The 17,062-nt window shown below is 38.9% G+C and overlaps 1 protein-coding gene across 1 annotated transcript in view; it reads left to right on the top strand.

The window, feature by feature from the left end:
• Positions 1-1,970: 1,970 nt before the first annotated feature.
• Positions 1,971-17,062, top strand: part of LOC140921668 (uncharacterized) — a 29,363-nt gene continuing 14,271 nt past the window's right edge. Inside the window, exons 1-14 of the mRNA XM_073371679.1 lie at positions 1,971-2,219; positions 2,898-3,062; positions 3,316-3,429; positions 3,816-3,941; positions 4,646-4,742; positions 5,538-5,756; positions 6,611-6,987; positions 7,726-7,893; positions 8,459-8,569; positions 12,914-13,033; positions 13,735-13,825; positions 14,371-14,745; positions 14,865-14,999; positions 15,886-16,125. Of these exons, the coding sequence (XP_073227780.1) occupies positions 2,142-2,219; positions 2,898-3,062; positions 3,316-3,429; positions 3,816-3,941; positions 4,646-4,742; positions 5,538-5,756; positions 6,611-6,987; positions 7,726-7,893; positions 8,459-8,569; positions 12,914-13,033; positions 13,735-13,825; positions 14,371-14,745; positions 14,865-14,999; positions 15,886-16,125 (2,416 nt within the window). The 5' untranslated portion in view covers positions 1,971-2,141. The remainder of the gene's footprint in view (positions 2,220-2,897; positions 3,063-3,315; positions 3,430-3,815; positions 3,942-4,645; positions 4,743-5,537; positions 5,757-6,610; positions 6,988-7,725; positions 7,894-8,458; positions 8,570-12,913; positions 13,034-13,734; positions 13,826-14,370; positions 14,746-14,864; positions 15,000-15,885; positions 16,126-17,062) is intronic.

Raw genomic sequence — 17,062 nt, forward strand, 5'->3', positions numbered from 1 at the left:
CTGTAGTCTGGTTACCACTTGGATCGAAGAAACACGAAAAAAAGGCATAAATATTTATCCCATGTTTCATATCCTCAGATGATTTGGCAGTTTTAAGATTTCAAAACTTAAGATTTTGCCAGTGGGGTGAGGTCTTTGAAAAACCTGCCCTTAAGACTCCACCCCCACATTCTGACGCAATGCGGAAGTTTTAATATATTTCAAATTTTTGAAGGAATAGTAATGATTTCTGTCAGTTCAGCGACCCGCATTTAACATAAAACCTTAAACAAGTTTTATATTTTTGATTTTTATTTTTCCGAGTCAATCATTCCCATGATTCCCGTACTTCTCGGTACCGATCTACAGATTTCTTACTTCGTAGAGTTCTGTTTTAATCCAATCAACGATAACTGTCATTGCCCCTTACCCTTTAGGTGCAAGGAACCGAGATCACCTGATAATGTTTGTGCGCGTGTAAGGTGACCAGAGTGAAGACATTTAGATTTGCAGTTTCAAGTGGAATAACTGAAAATAAACAAAAAAGTAGCTAGAGGAATCGAAATGGGACTTGAAGCAATTCTAAAGAGATTTGCCAAGCAATTTGAGTTTTCCAGTAGGTTGGACATCGGAATAGATATTGACTTAATTAATCAAGAGTGAAACATTGAAGCTTGATGACAACAACAAAGCAAAACAAAGACAACCTTAGGATGGTATCTAAGTGTGCATTTTTTTTTAAATTTGATATTACTTTCCTAAAATTTTTTGTCTCTAAAAGTCTCAGCGTGAGTCTATATCGAGCTGGCCAGATATGCAATTCGCCATCTTATTCATTACCATTTTATGATTAAGAGCATTTTGGGTAATTTAAATGTAAACTATCTGAAGTATGTCGTAAAATTCGTCTTCCTCAATTTTCTTCACATAAAGACAATCAAACATCCTATGATACAAATGAAAAGCGTTCTTTTAGCGCATCTTTCGGTCCTGTGCAACGCGACGGTAGATTCGTTTATTGTGTTTTTTTGTATTTAAATAGAACTAGGCCAAGTTACGTTTTACCGCGCAATTTTTATGACAAAAAAGGCTTATAATTCACAAAAAAAAAAAAAGGAACCAATCAGTTCCATTTTCACATCATATTACGCAAGGAATTAAGCTCCACATCTCTTCTCACCATTTAAATAAAACACAGCCGTTCTGAGACACGCCCCTCGCCTCTCTTGACAGGTACTTCCTATCAAGTTGGAAAACTAAACGCATCAGAGACACGTCAAGGATGGAATTGCAACAGCGAATGTGAGGCGCCACAACATTGTACACTGCCACGCTGCACTAACGTAGTATTTCCGCAAACGTTTAGTGGATCTGGAACCGTAAGTAAACCTTAAGCAATTAAAACTTGTAGTCTAATCTTCAGGGTTCGGGGTGACTTTCTTTTGCAAGTGAACCACATTAAGCTTCTTTAAAAATCTAATGTTCTTCACAAATTTTGATTTGCCAAAGTACTTGTGGTTTTATGATGCTTTGACGTCAGTAAATTTCGTGCGCACAGGTATGCTTAAGTACTTCTAATCCCTGGGATGCGTGTGTTTTTGAACAAAACAAAACATAACAAAACAAATACAAAAAGCCGGAAGATTCTGACGATAAATATAGAAGGTCTGTATTCCATGAAATGGGAATGAGGGGGGGGGGGGGGGGGGGAAGGTGTGAAAGTGTGTGGGGAGGGAAGGGGGCGATTGGGGTAGATTAGCTAGACTCTCTTTTTCTTCATATTTAGTGAGTGGAGTAAACAAGCGGAAGCGTTGAGCAGACGCGAGAAACGAGGGAGGCATTATCGCGCCTTCAGTCACGCGCAAGGTCGTGCGTGTCTCGCGCGTTCCGCTCGACGGATTAGGAAAAAAAGAGAGACTGCTCATAGTCTAGGGTGGAGTTGTCGCCTGTTAAATTTTCATTGATGCCTGTCTTTACCTAACGCATTTCAGGTTCGAGTTTTTGTGTCATTAAGCCATGAAGATCAGTCTTCAGTTGTTCATTCACCTTCCGCCGTTTGGGCAGAGTCCGTTAGTACAGCTGGATTTCAGTTATGCTCGCGTGCAACAGGTTCTACAAATGACACTGGAATTATCAACTGGGTAGCGTTTCAGGACAAACCCATGTTAACGCATGGAAGCGTTACTTTTAGCGGAATATGGACAACAGAAACTAAGTGTGAGAAGGTGGCCTTTTCTCAGGTTAGATAACAATAATTGATAACAAGTATATAATTTTGTTATAAAGGTGTAAAACGTAATTAAATAGAAGAAACAAATGAAATAGTATCAGAAAGTAGTTCTAAAACAAATGATCACTAATTAATATCCTGAATTTGCTCTTATTAGATAATCGGGCATAGCAGAGTCCATCGCTAAAAGTCTTTTTAAGCTTTCTCTCGGGCTTTAAGTTTCAAACTTTTCCTTCCATCGCCTTTAGATAAGCCATTTTCACGTTTTACTTTGGAGGTAGTGATTGAATAATGCGTGACCGTTTTGAATGTGTTGATGTGTTGAAGGGAATTTGGAAAATAGAAGTCTATTTATTTAATGATATCAAATTTTTAGCATTAAACTTAACAAAGTTGGCCGAAAAGAAACATTGTCGTTTGTAACTTTATTTAGTAATGGGCCAAATAAGATGCATTCACCAACCTTTTCAACACTTCGTAGAAAGAGGTGAAAGAGGGGTAGAAAAGTAAGTTAATGTGAATAGACAAGTAGATTTGATTAATCTGCTCCCCTTAGCCTTTGATAAATCCTTAATTTCATCTAAGTGCCGCTAAGTACTTCATGGATACGTTCCTGCTGATTTATCTTTCGAGAAGCTTGTTGATTTTTCAGTCAATAGTTTTTCATACATCTAACATCTTTTTGCAGAGCTTTGCTTCCAAGCCTCGTGTATTTGCCTCTGTTAAGTACACTCGCAGCACAAAGCCAAATGACGCTATGTACTTATGGTTAGAGAACGTCAACTCTGGAGGATTTGAAGTGTGCTTAAGGGAATTCTTGCCCTTTGATGGAAAACACCAAGATGCAGTTGTGGTAAGTGAAGAAAAATGTCCGAGTAAACTATAGTATTGATGAAAACAAACAAACAAACAAACTTGACTTTGCCACACTTCGGCAGCCCGGAAACCCAATTACCCAGAACGTTTTTGACGCAATTAAGGTCAGTGACCTGTCTCACGTGTCTCATGCAGTCATTTCTTGTTAAAGGAAATGTGGTTCGAAACCTAACGCAACTCGTCTTGTAAAGAAAAGGGTAGCAAATTAAACATTATTTTCTTGTCCGCAGGACTGGTTTGCATTCACTGGAAATGGGAGTCAACTTAATTTCACAATAACTGGGGAAGAAATCTTTCCAAACAGTGGAAATCCATCGGCCAAAAACAACTACGGCTTCTGTCAGGTGAAAACTTTAGTTCTAACAAGAACATTTAGCAAGCCAAAGAACACTGATTTTTTAGTGGTTAAGTTCACACTAAAGAAAACTTAAAATACAGTAAGCCCAAGCTTACCATGCCATGGTAATCGACATTGTATCCAAAATGGCAATTCCCAGATGAGCGCGACATGTTTAACGAGCGATTTTGATGTGCGCATATTTCGCGATTCTTAAATTTCGTGACTTTGCGAGAATTTTATATTTCGAATCTCTTCAATTTCGCATTGTAGACAGTGGGCGAATATTAGAAGTGGGGGCTTTACAGAAGATGGGCAAAAATAGAGGGAGAAGTGAGCACGTTCAGATCCATTTACTAACTTACATGACTTTTTTTTTTTACCTATTTACAGGAAGTGCCTTTCAACACGACCTTTTACAAATCGCCAATTGTGATTCTTTCCGTAAATCATGAGTATAATCTTAAGGTCAAGGGAAGTCGTCCTCCAGAAAATAATATAATATCAGCCTGGCTAGAGGTAAGTTTACCTTTTTATTCTAACCTCAGAAAACAGCCCGCCCGATATTTCGCGCCACGGCACCACTAGTTTTCCCAGAAAATGAGGAAAACCCCGAAAACCCCGTTTCACGACGTAGTTACTGGCTTTCCCGTGAAAAGACGTCTGTGGAAGAGCGCAGAAATTCCATACTGATGACGTGTAATTCCCAGATCAAGATAGTGCTTCTGATTGGTCATGCTGCAAAATAAATTTTCTTTAACCAATCAAAAGCACTGCATGCCCAGATCTGGGTAGTGACACATCATCAGTACGCAATTTCTGCGCTCGTTCCTCAGACGTCTTTTCACGGAAAAGCCAGTAATTGCGTCGTGAAACGGAGTTTTCCTCACTGGGTTATTTCCTTGATGGTCACTTGAGGTTAATGATAATGAACAGGGATTTTTTCAGTGCTTTGCTACATTATTCTATTCAATTGTTTGCTTGAACTCTCACGACACCTTTGAGACCCAAAAGCTCATATCTCTTGTTCAATCATTGTAGAGAAGAAATCCGTTTATTCTAGTAAATTTGTAAAAGGACTGTGAAAACTGTGAAAAAGCCATAAGAAAACAATAATTTGGATCTGATCCATGAATTTCATGAATTAAAGGTATCGTCGTAGAAATCAAGAAGAAATTATGGATTTTCTAGTAACTGATGAGTGCTATTACATTTTGCTGTAGGAAGTTGGATTAGAATCTATGAAGGTCTGCGTTAAAGACCTCAGTGGATTAGGATCGAGTCAGGACCCCTTGATTGTCAGCTACGCTGTTACTGGAGGTTGTTTATAATTTTCCTATTGTAATGATCACTATTTCTAGTAAGAACTATTGTTATTTTTATAATCATTATTACTATTATTTTTATTGATATCTTTTAGAAGTTCTTATATGTAGGAATACATTTCATGATATAATTAAAGAAACACTGGAGTACAAACACTGATATACCTTATTCATGTTACACTCCATCTTTGCACGAACTTTAAGATTGATCATTGGCGGGATAAGAGCAATTAGAGGGCACACAAGTAATAAAATTGCCAATACTAGTAATCGAGTAATCGCGGTCGGGTTTGTTTATTCCCTCAAAAATAAGACGACGATTTTAGTCATGCAAAATGCAAAATTTAAACTTTGACAAGTTTTACGTCACAATTCCTTGCTGTGAAGATTTCTGCTGTCGTGTACTGTATTCAAAATCACTTCCACCTTTATTTTGCAATTTTCGTTTTTAAGGTCAAAACGTCTTAATTTTCTGTTGTGTAGATAAAACAAACTCGACTGCATTCCTGTATTTACTGATTTTATCTATTGCTTGCCCCCTGAGACACCACGTAACATTGCTTTAATTTATTCCATCAGTCCTTAAGCGCGTGCAGAGATGGCGGGTATCGTTAATAAGGTCTACTAAGGATAAAGAAACAAACATTAGTTGAGGTACATACAAGCAAACATGTTACTACTACTGAACAGTAACTTAGTTTTAATTGAAATATGAAAAATATATTAGACATTTATGTTTTTTTCCAAATGGATAACTACTCAATATTATGTTTCTTTTTTCTTGGTACAGACCTTAATCCTTGCCTTAATGTGCATTGCCCTCGATTTGGAGTCTGCAGGACCTACAGTGCTCATGATGCTCGGTGTGAGTGCGATGACCAATGCCCCTCATATAAAGACCCCGTGTGCACTGCGAACGGAACAACTTATGACAACCGATGCTGGCATAAGTTAAGCTATTGCAGAGGACTTGAAAATAATCTGGTTTATCACCCTGGAAGCTGTGAAGGTATAACGGAAAATAATTTCAACGATATTTTTTGGCTGTATATGCCACATAAAATAGTCTGGGAGTTGAGCTCTCGATTGCTTAGAATTATAGGTGTTGGATCAAAATTGAATTGGCTTCAAGGTATAATGTTTGTAACTTTTCGTTACTTTTAAGCTCGCTTTTAGCTCCTCAGGCAGGCTAAACAACAATAGACAACTGTAACAAGCTACTTCGTCTCTCTACTTTGGCATACAAAAATATAACAGCTCAGACTATAGCCGATGTTTGATCTGTGTAAGATCTTTTATTCTCTTTTTTCTTGCAATCTAGTTTTTATCGCGTAAAATTAGATTACACAAATTTGCTCGGGGCAAATATGGTGCAAAAAAGTGCAAAAGAGGAGGAAATCAAAGACAAAGGTAGTAAATATCGCATTTACATACCAGTTTACATGGAGTTGCATAATTGAGGGCAAATGCAGTATTTACTATCTTTGCCCTTGATTTCATCCTCTTTTGCACTTTTTTTGCACCTTATTAGCACTGAGTGAATTTGCTGAAAATCAAATATTTCCCGCAGTGGCGCGCGCTCCCAATATACTGGCATATGTTTATCTTTATACTGGCATATGTTTATCTTGGGCACTGAAACCAGCATGCAATAACAAGCAGCCACTATACATTTCGTTGTTGAAAGGTAGCCGACATTACAAGTTATAGCCTAGTTTTAGTTCCATTTCCACGTTTTTTTTATCACCACCCTTCACCACTTAGAGTTGCACTACAACGCAAGCTAGGAAAGCTACCTAAGCGAGAATGCTTAAAGAGCACAGTGATGCTTTGTTATAAAGTACTTAATTTATTACATAACAGGTTTTCCAATTGTTCGGGGCCGTGTAGATCTGCTACAGGTTCCAAAATGGTCAGATTCAAACTGTCAGACAGTCACATTTCCTCCATACCGGTTTTATCCGGATAAACAAGTTCATGTTCAAATAACCGTCAATCACATGAAGCTGAATGACTCTGTGACAGTCCACGACGCTGTTACTTCATGGACAGAAAGTATCAACACAAAAAACTTCACCGTCTGTGTCATGCAAACCGGGAGGAAAGAAGAAGGCGCGAATCCATTTGCTACCATTGATTGGGTGGCTTATCAAGGAGCACCACCCGAAGGATTGACGGGAACGGTTGAGTTGCAGAAATGGTGGTCTGGTACCAACTGCGCAGATGTAACCTTTCGTACGGTGAGATGGGAATGTACATATTAAATTAAATAATTGTTGTAAATTCAATTAAAGTCGCCATGACGAATGTTAGACTTTCATTCAAGTGACATCTTTAATCCATGTCTTGAAAAAAACAAACAAAACAAAACAAAACAACACCAAAAACAGCAAAAAACAAAAAAACAAAAAAACAAAACAAAACAAAACAAAAACTAAATACTAAATAATTGGAAGATTGAGTCTTGTGACCCTAAGCCGAAACATGACAGATTTAATCACGACTTGTATGCGTAACAAAAGAAGAAAAACATCAAGAGCGAGACTGTGAAGGAGAGACCTCCTTAACATCCATTTCAACAAAATGAAGCTCTAATCTGATACAAGGAAGCAGCTTATAACAACAACAACAACAACAAAAACAAACGAACAAAAAACACACAATATTTGTTTATCTATTTGAATTAACTGAATGTGGAAAGACAAGAATTCACATCTTAAGTTAAAGAACATATTAAAACTTTCCTTGAACTAGAAAAATGAGACACAAAGTTAACAAAAAATAATGGATCATTACGAGGTAACTGGGGAGATGATTGCTAGATCTTCTAAAAAGTTGTGACCGACTTAGCGACTTAGTTAACAAGACAGCATTAGATAACAAGTAAGAATGAGAACTTACTTAGTGGTTAGTGTCAAGTAATTTTGCAGCAATATTAAAAAAACCTTTTTCGATTGTTGTTATTGCTTTTTCTTTAGGGCAAGTATGCCGAGGCGCCAATAGTCCTTGTGACGTCAGAGCACCTGAGGACTGGTAAAGAGTATGATGCTGCTCTCATTTGGATTGAAGACGTAACAAAGGACTCAGTTAAAGTCTGTCTTCGTGAAATGCAAAACTTTGACGGTAGACATCAAGATATCACTGTGGTACGTTCTTAGTCAGATTTTAAAAAACTGGAACGCGACTGTCCACAAAATTTGTGAGGAATGCTGGTCTTGTTAAAAATAAAAGCGTTAAGAGAAAAAAAGCATTGCTAAGTAAAGATTGTCCGGGAGATCGCGAGTGATGATCAGTCAAATGAAAGGAAATGCAGAAAGAAAAACATAAAAAAACGAAAACAATAATGATGATGATGATGAAGAAGAAGAAGAAGAAGAAGAAGAAGAAGAAGAAGAAGAAGAAGAAGAAGAAGAAATGAATTGAATAGCATTACGGGTGGTGAATTTTAAATAGCACACAAATTGGTCTTCCTTGCCCCCATGCCTCCCTTCACGCTCTTACGTGATTCACCTGACGTCTTAAAAAATGTGGATTTGCATCCTTTTCTTGAGTCTTTGCGCTCTTTGTTAGGTCACAACTTCATAGCGTTCAAAATACTTAGATTCAAAGGAGCCTAAAAATGATGAGTTTATTTAAATTTTTTGTTGGTGTAATATGATTCTGTCACAAGATGGGTGGCATCATGACTTTTGTTTTTACCTCTTTTCACAGAACTGGTTTGCCTTCTCCAAACTGCACAAGCCTCTTTTCACTGAACATGGTGTCATAAGTTTTCCAAATACGAACCCACCTTTGGATAAAATGAACAATGCTTATTGCCAGGTGAGAAAAGAATTCTTTGCAAAAGCACTGAGTAGCATGCTGTTCACAGCATTTTCCCTCGCAGATATATCGCTTACTTACATCACTGTATATATTTTCAAAACACTTATAGTCATATACACTTTACGCAATAGAGATCAAAGTGACTAGAAAAGTAAAGAAGCTGGTCCACTAAACAATACTTTAAGACAAGAGGTCAGGAAGTACAGACCGATAACGTCCCTCTTAACCATCGACAAGTGTTTGAGCAACTGCACTGTAAACAGGTGACTGTGAAACTCGACCACATCTTTTCCACACGAAGCAATGCTTACAGAAAAGGACACAACTGTGAGATCACTCTACTACGTCTGAATGAGTACTCGAAGCTAGCAATAGACAGAAAAGAGCTAGTAGGTATTCTATCGACTGATATGAGTAAAGCGTTTGACTCTCTCAGCCACTCGCCGACACTAACAAAGCTTGAAGCATACGGTTTTGAGTCCTTAGCGTTGGACCTCAAGCGATCATTCTTTAACAACCGCCCAAATGTTCAACCCTCTGCTCTGGGACGTATTTCAGAATGACCTGCCCTGCTCCATAACTAACGCTAAACTTTCGATCTATGTGGACGACCACCAGTTGTACACCTCAGGAACTAATTTTACAGCTGTAAGGGAAGACTTAGGGCAGGAAGATCGACTTGCCGCGTCTTGGTATCGTGATAATTTTTTAGTCGCAAATCCTGACAAATTCCAGGCGATAATCGTTTATCCTAGAAATATTTTCATTGAAGGCTAATACACTGACATAAGCATAGATGGTAGGGTCATTACAAACACAGATTACATCAAACTACTTGGCGTCCACATTGATTGCAGTATGAACTTCAGTGGTCATATTAGCGAACTGTGTAAGAAAGTCAGTAAGAAAGTAGGGATCCTAATGCGCCTGGGCAATCTTGTTCCCCGCTCAGCTGTAAGTCTTCTATAAGTCTTCCATCCCGCCTTACCTTACCTACTGCCAGCTGGTATGGCACTTCTGCAAGGCCTCCGACAGCAGGAAAATAGAACGTCTTCAAGAACGTGCCTTAAGAGCGGTATACAGAACTAAGTCTGCCTCTTACCTGACACTACTAAAATATCAGGACTACCCACGTTGCAAAATCGTAGATTGCAGGATATAGCTATACTTATGTACAAAGTCACGAAAAACCTCCCCCTACCGACTTAGCAGAACTTTTTAAGTTACTAATTCGAGGTATTCTCTGCGAAACAAGGACTTTCATTTACCTACTAGATTCAATACTGTAACCTAATAAGGCAAACATTCATTTCGTTACTTTGGACCCTTACTATGAAAGAGACTAAACAACAAGGTCAAACAATGACCTAGTCTTCAGTCTTTCGAGAACGCTATCAGAAATGTAGACATTTCTGGTATTTTATTATTTTACTTTATTAGCTTCGCCAAAAAAAAACAAACAAACAAACAGAAAGAACGTTGGCAGGGACACCGCAACAGCTGTGGCCAGTTACAGTGAGCCTGGATACTAAAAAGAAAAAAAGAAAAACAAGAACTAATAAAAAAAATACCGTATTTAACAAGACCATGTGTCGATTTGAAAAAAAGGTTAGATCTAAAAGTTCATGCCAGTAACAAATAGGTATTAGGTTTAGAGTTTGTGAACGAGACTTACAACTTATATTAGAAGAATAAGGCAGTTTTAACATAAACTTAGTCGCGCGTCTTTGGATACGATCAAGCTTGACAATGAGCACGATGGACTGCGGGGCGCAAATTAGTGTGGCGTATCCCAAATGTGGCCTAACTAGCGCTAAGTATAGCGTTCGTCTTTCGTCGGTTCTAAGTATGAACCTCGTGTTCCCCTTTAAGTATCCAAGTAGTTTATGAGCACGCGAAGATTGTTCGTTTACTTGTTTGTACCATGTCAGATCCTTACTAATCCATACGCCGAGATATTTTTTTGCAGAATATAATACAAGTGCGGTGTTGTTGTGTTTGTAAGAGGATAAGATCGGCTTTGTTTTCCTTGTTATGTGCTGCGCCTTATACTTAGCTTCGTTAAAAAGGAGACCGGATGATTGAGACCAAGTTGCAAGCTTACCAAGGTCTTTCTGGAGAGAAGAGGCACCCCCCAAAGTCTTTATCTCTCTGAATATTTTTGTGTCGTCAGCGAACATCAATACTCGACTGCTAGAACTGATGACTTCGGAAAGGTCGATGACGTATACGAGGAAGAGGGTTGGTCCGAGTATGGAACCTTGAGGTACTCCAGAGGTAACAGAAAGATCCTCTGAAGTGGCGCCGGGTACCGTAACGCGTTGGCGTCGACCTGAAAGTTAAGAGCAGAACCAGTTTAAGCAGGTGCCACCGAAAACGGCCCGGATTAGCTCATGAACGAAGCGCCTGTGACTGACTTTGTCGAAAGCTTTCGACAGATCAAGGTAGATGGTGTCAACCTGGCTGCCACTATCTAAATTAGTGAACCAATGCGGACAAAAGCCTCAAGCATGTTGGTGACGCACGATCTTCCAGTACAAAAACCATGTTGTTTAGGTGAAATTACATGGTACAGGTGTTCCTTGATGCTATTCAACACACAACGCTTAAAGACCTTGGACACTATTGGGAATAGAGAGATGGGGCGGTAGTTTTCCAAGTGGTCTTTCGCACCCTTTTTCTGGACAGGCACGACGTTAGCTAGTTTCCAGTCTCTCGGGAGAGACCCTAGTTGCGGCGATTTGTTGAAGATCTTACATAAGGAAGGAGCAATCACTGAGGCAGTCTGTTTGAGCAATTTAGCAGGGATTTCGTCCGGCCCTGTGGCTTAACCGACTTCCAGTGTATTGAGTGCAGCTAGAAACTTGGACTCATTGAGAGTTAGATCGGATATAACAGTGTCCGAACGTATGCACGCTGTCTTCTCCACTGCGCTGTCGATAGTAAATACAGAGGCAAAAAACCTGTTAAACAGGTCAGCTATTCCCGCAGGTGTATCAGCACTTACTCTTGAAGGGTTCTGTGACTGGTCAGCGGAGTAGTCTGGGACGGTTACCATGGAAACACGGCCTGGGATGGGATGAGATTTAGAGTTAAGCTTCAAATTGACCATAAGCGCTTGGGATTGAATCTAAAGCCAGTGTCTATGGAGTCGCAAAAGTGATAACAGCTTTTGCGATCGAACAGTTTCTTAACTTGCGCCCGCAGAGACTTAAACTTATCCCTCAGGCGGGCGTTCGGATGTGACTTAAGTTTTTGGCGAACTGAGTTCTTTTTTTCTTGATAAGGTTTAAAACGTTACTATCTATCCAAGGAACCGGGTTACGGCCTTTCAATCTCTTCAATGTCACGATGTCCTCGACAGCAGCTAGTAATAAGTCCTTCCAGCAGAGCCCATCATCATCTATATTGTTAAGGCCCACAATAGAAGAGCGATTGATTACCGAGAGAGCTTCACGCAAACCTTCATAATCGCCAGTTGCGTAGTCGGACATATTTGCGCGGGTGTGACGACGCATTAACAAAAGAACTGTACCTTAAACAGGACTACACAATGATCCGTAAAAAACACCGGCTTTATCAGGTGACAACACCTCGGTCACTTTGGTGTGTTCTGGAGCACTTGTTATCACTAGATCAAGAATGTTACTACCGCGAGTCGGTGTGTGGTTAATTTGCGTCAAGAAGTGGTCATGTAACGCCTCGATAAATGGCAGTTGGTTATCACCTGAAGCGCTATCCACGTACGGAGTCCCAGGAGATGTGCGGCAAGTTAATGTCACCACAAATTACCATATTTTGAAACTGATCGCAGACTTGATCTAGAAAGGTGTTAAATAAATATACCCAACTAGGGTCTGAATCCGCAGGCCTGTATCAAGAACAGAATAACAATGCAATCTGCGGATCAAATTTAGAAGAAACTAACTGTAACTGTTGTGACCTTTGCAGATCCTTATTTTATGATTTTAAGATTTTTAAAATTTTAATATGTATTATTATGAATTACTATGTATTTTAGATTAGCGTGCCCAATTAGAATATATCATTATAATTAGTATTATCATAGATTATTATTATTATTATTATTATTATGTAATTTTAGATAAGTGTTCGCAATTAGCCATATACGTTTGACACTTAAATAAAGTTCTTATATCTTATTATATAGTTATATCAGATATATCAAGACATCAAAATGGCAGTTTGTTCTGTTAAAATGATTGATCGCAAATATTGCTTGCTCAGTTGGGACTTCAAAAATAAACACATTGACGGGAACTGAAGCTTTTAGTGATTAAGGAACAGTGTTAAACGTTTTACGTTTCTCTTCCATGGCAGTTCGTTTCATTCACGAGAGCTTATAACTCGACTCCAACAGTTCTTGTCTCAGCCAATCACAGCACGACGGTATCTGGGAATTCAGCACCAAATCACAACGGAATTACAACTTGGATCGAGGTAAAATTTTCCGTAATTGGGGAGGATTGTGGGGATGTATCGAGGCAAACAAATTTCAAACCAAAACTCGACGAAAGATATAACTGAACAGAGACACACGCTTGCTTGAGGCGATGTATAGGTCGATAATAAGTGTGGCGCAAAAATGTGCCGAGTGAAGTTGAGATTGCTTATTGGCTACCTTTTGACGTTAATTATCGAATACGATTATGGTGTCGGTTCAAAATAATATCTTTAAATTATCAGCAGGGGCCGCGCGCGGTGGGCTCGAACTTCAGATCTGATTGTGCGGTTTTAAACGTTACTTTAGAGCTCTTTCCTTGGACACGAAACTTTGCTCCAATCATTTGGCTGCTTTCTTCATCAACAGGGATCTTTAGCTCCGTCCTTCTGGGCCTCATAGCTCATTTGTGCCACTGCCGTGCCCCTTATTAGGGTAAAAAGGATATTTTGGATAAAATTTCGAACATTAATTCACAATATTTTTCTTATACCTTTGTTATTTCTAAAGGATTCTTTAATTACTTTCATCAAACCACAGTGTTAATTCACGGCGAATCTTCGCATCTCTATGTTACATAAGAAGACGTAGGAGAACGTTTTAAAAATATTCTGGTATTCTCTTCCTGTTAATTCAGTTGTTTATGACTACAATTTTAGCTGTACTAAACCTACGTTGAGTGCTTATTATTTTTTTTCAGAACATGAATACCTCTGGATTCAGAGCCTGTGTCAAGGAATTATACGGGACCAGATATGACCCCTTGTCCGTCGGTTATGCCGTGCTCACAGGTCTGTAATACTACTGAGTTCATTTATGAAGTAGTTTTAGCAAATGAAAAAAGAAACGTTATTTGTTACCGGATTCATCTGGAAATACTTTGGAAATGCCCTAAACTAATAACACAATGCAAGTTGATGGCTTTGCAAGTCATGGCGGAGTCAAGAGAGTGTACCTGTTGACATAAAAAAGATTCTTGAAATTCTTTCAAGTTATAATTTTCCTACCCCTCGAAGAATTTCACCGTTTAATTAAAAGTTTTCTTAAAGGATAAATAACGAGGATGAAAGACCTTGCTAGAAATTAAAAGCACCATGTTTAAAACAATCGTTTGAATAGTTCGATATATTTTATCTTTATGCGAGTGGTATATCCCTATCGCTAGTCTTCTATCCAATAATATCTTACTAGCACCTTGAAACGATTAAGCGTTGGAAAACATTTTCGCATCAGCTCCTAACAGTACTGCGAGTGAGATGCTGCTAAGGATTTATCAATCCGGCAGTTTATTCGAACGTATAAATTTTTGACCCTTACGTTTATCTGTATTTCGCAGACATCTGTGAACCTGGCTGGAACTATTTCAACGGCTTTTGCTATTTCACAAGTAAGACTTGTCAAAATTGGACCACAGCACTGGATAAATGCCGACAAGAAAACTCGGTTCTTGTTGATGTCCAAAATAACGAAGAAAATGTGTTTTTACAGCATCTACACAATGGAGCAAAATCCTGGCTGGGAGTGAATGATATTTTCACAGAGGGCTCCTTTACTTGGGCAGATCGTGGTACTGGGAACTTTACAGCTTGGGCTAAAAACCAACCGAACAATTTTCAGGATGAAGACTGTGTGCATACACTTGGTGTTGAATACAAATACGAATGGAATGACGTGAAATGCAGCGACTGTCATCAGTTTACTTGTAAGAAAGGTAAGATATGATGTATAAGTTTAGGAATGCACAAGATAGAAGAAAGTCTACTTAACAAAACGCATTTTGGTGTGTTAATCGGGATAAATATATAGTTTTTTTTTTTTCATTTTGAACAGATCTGAATGAATGCAGTAGGGACAAGTATTACTGCCATCAGGTCGCCAGCTGCACAAATTATCGTGGTTCATTTAATTGCACTTGTGATCAAGGCTACTTTGGAGACGGCTTTGAGTGCGAGCTCAATTACGCAAGTATGATCCGATATAAAATTGCAGCACTGCATGTTTATGAAGAATCGCAAGTTGATTTATAGTAATCTTACTAGTGCTAGTGCTAGTGCAAGTATCACGCTCTCTTATCGCGGAGCCGTTCTAATGTTTTCAATGGCCATCATTCAGTAGCTTCTACTGCTTACATGCAACGTCTAAATTTTCGAGTGTCTTTTTATGATTTTCCCAAACTCCCATTCTAAACGACACGATATGGAGAAGAGTAGCTGCGCAGGCGACATGGTATCCTCCTCCTTCTTACGAGTCTAAAGTTTGCTGTTTAATTCGGTGGCCTGGTTAATATTTTGCATATTCGGCCTTATTATTACCCCTAGTATTAGACTCTTGTTGTGAGGGTAGTCATTCGAGAGTTGATAATATTACCTTGCAAAGTAAGAATCCGATTCGCACCGAAAAAGAGTTTTTAAATTCCCGGGTCCGTTCGTTCATTTTCACTATTAACCGCCGACCGATTAGCTCAATTGTATAAGCGCCGGTCTTCCAACCGGGAGGCCACCAAGTGCACCAACTCAGGGGGTCTTTAAATAACTGAGGAGAAATTGTTGCCTGTGAAATAACATCTGCAAGCGGTTAATAAACTTTTTAGTTTTCTCAGATAAGGACGATAAACCGTAGACCCCGTCTCATAACCGTTGCACATACATTATTTTGGGACGTTAAAGAACTCACGCTCTGTTCGTAAATGGTAGGGGACCTATTCTTCGGTGTTGTGGTCTATCTCCCATGGTGCGCGGGACTGTTATGAGACCTCGGGTAATAGGCGCTGCGCGCTGTTGCGGTGACCCAGCCCAGAATTAGTGAACCAAAGGAAATAAATTAGTGATAACTTTGTCTCTAACTTTTGTAGGGGGTTTGAAACAGTCTACCATTGTGGGGAATGATGCTAACTACTTGCAATATTTAAGCACCTGGCTCAAACCAGTTGCTCAGAGCAAATCATCACGATGGAAGCGATGTTGGCGGGCGTCCGTGGATGGCTGGGCTGCCAGTACTTTTCATAGCCGTTGTTACAATAAAGGACCAACTGTAACAATAATAAGAGTCGGCGGGAAATACATATTTGGAGGCTACACCAGCCTCTCATGGGGTAAGTGGTTTGGTTTTTCTGAAACTGGACATATTAATGTGTGAAACTGTCTAAGGAAGTATTTGAAGTAGAAAATGTTATTACCACTAAGAGGACTAAAAAAGTGCATTCACGCTGTTTCAAACTTTATCGCCCTTATTCCAATTCGGTCAATTCTCCAAATGGAGGTGAATTCTTCTGAGTTTAAATTCGAAAAGTCTCTACCAAATGTTGGAAAAAGAAAATCTCTGTCTTGTGTTCACGTACCTCATAAAACTAAAATTAGGACGTTTTACATCGTATTCGTGCTGCGAATTCGCAGACAATTAAATTCTGTGCCGACGTATTTTCTTTTTAGAGTTGTTCCTATTCTAAACTGTTTTTCAGGCAAAGTATTCCGCACTAAATGTCTCAAGTGCCACTGTAATCAAAAAATCAGTAAGAAAAAATAACTAGAAGGCGAGTGTGAATTGATCAAGGCTTAGCTTCCGTTTTCTTGTCTTAAAACTAACATGAAAACTGTATGAAAATAGTGCAAGTTAGATGGGGAAAATTACTACTTCTGATCAAATTTTTTCTTGTTATAGTTCACCAAAAAAATTAAATAGAGAAAGTATTTTGATCAAAGCTACGTATACTGATATCAACCTGAGTAATAGCATGGAATCTTGCGTTTTCTGGTTTTATATCACCTATTATGTGACGTTGACGTGTAGTTCAGTGACCACACATTAGTTCATTGAGGGTAAACTACGTGTAGCTGCGGGAAAAATAACCACAAATACGTTAGATTGTTTTAATATGAATGTGTAGCATTATTAGATTAAGTGGTAAATACTCATTTAGCAACGATACAAGAACTAAATTGAGAAATAGCTACGGTACACTCATGTTATTAAGTTCTAGTGAGCTCACTAATATAAACAGGAACACAGACTGATGGTAAGTTAAAAGTTAT

This window comes from Porites lutea, chromosome 1 (assembly GCF_958299795.1).
Source record: "Porites lutea chromosome 1, jaPorLute2.1, whole genome shotgun sequence".
Classification (NCBI taxonomy): Eukaryota; Metazoa; Cnidaria; class Anthozoa; order Scleractinia; family Poritidae; genus Porites; species Porites lutea.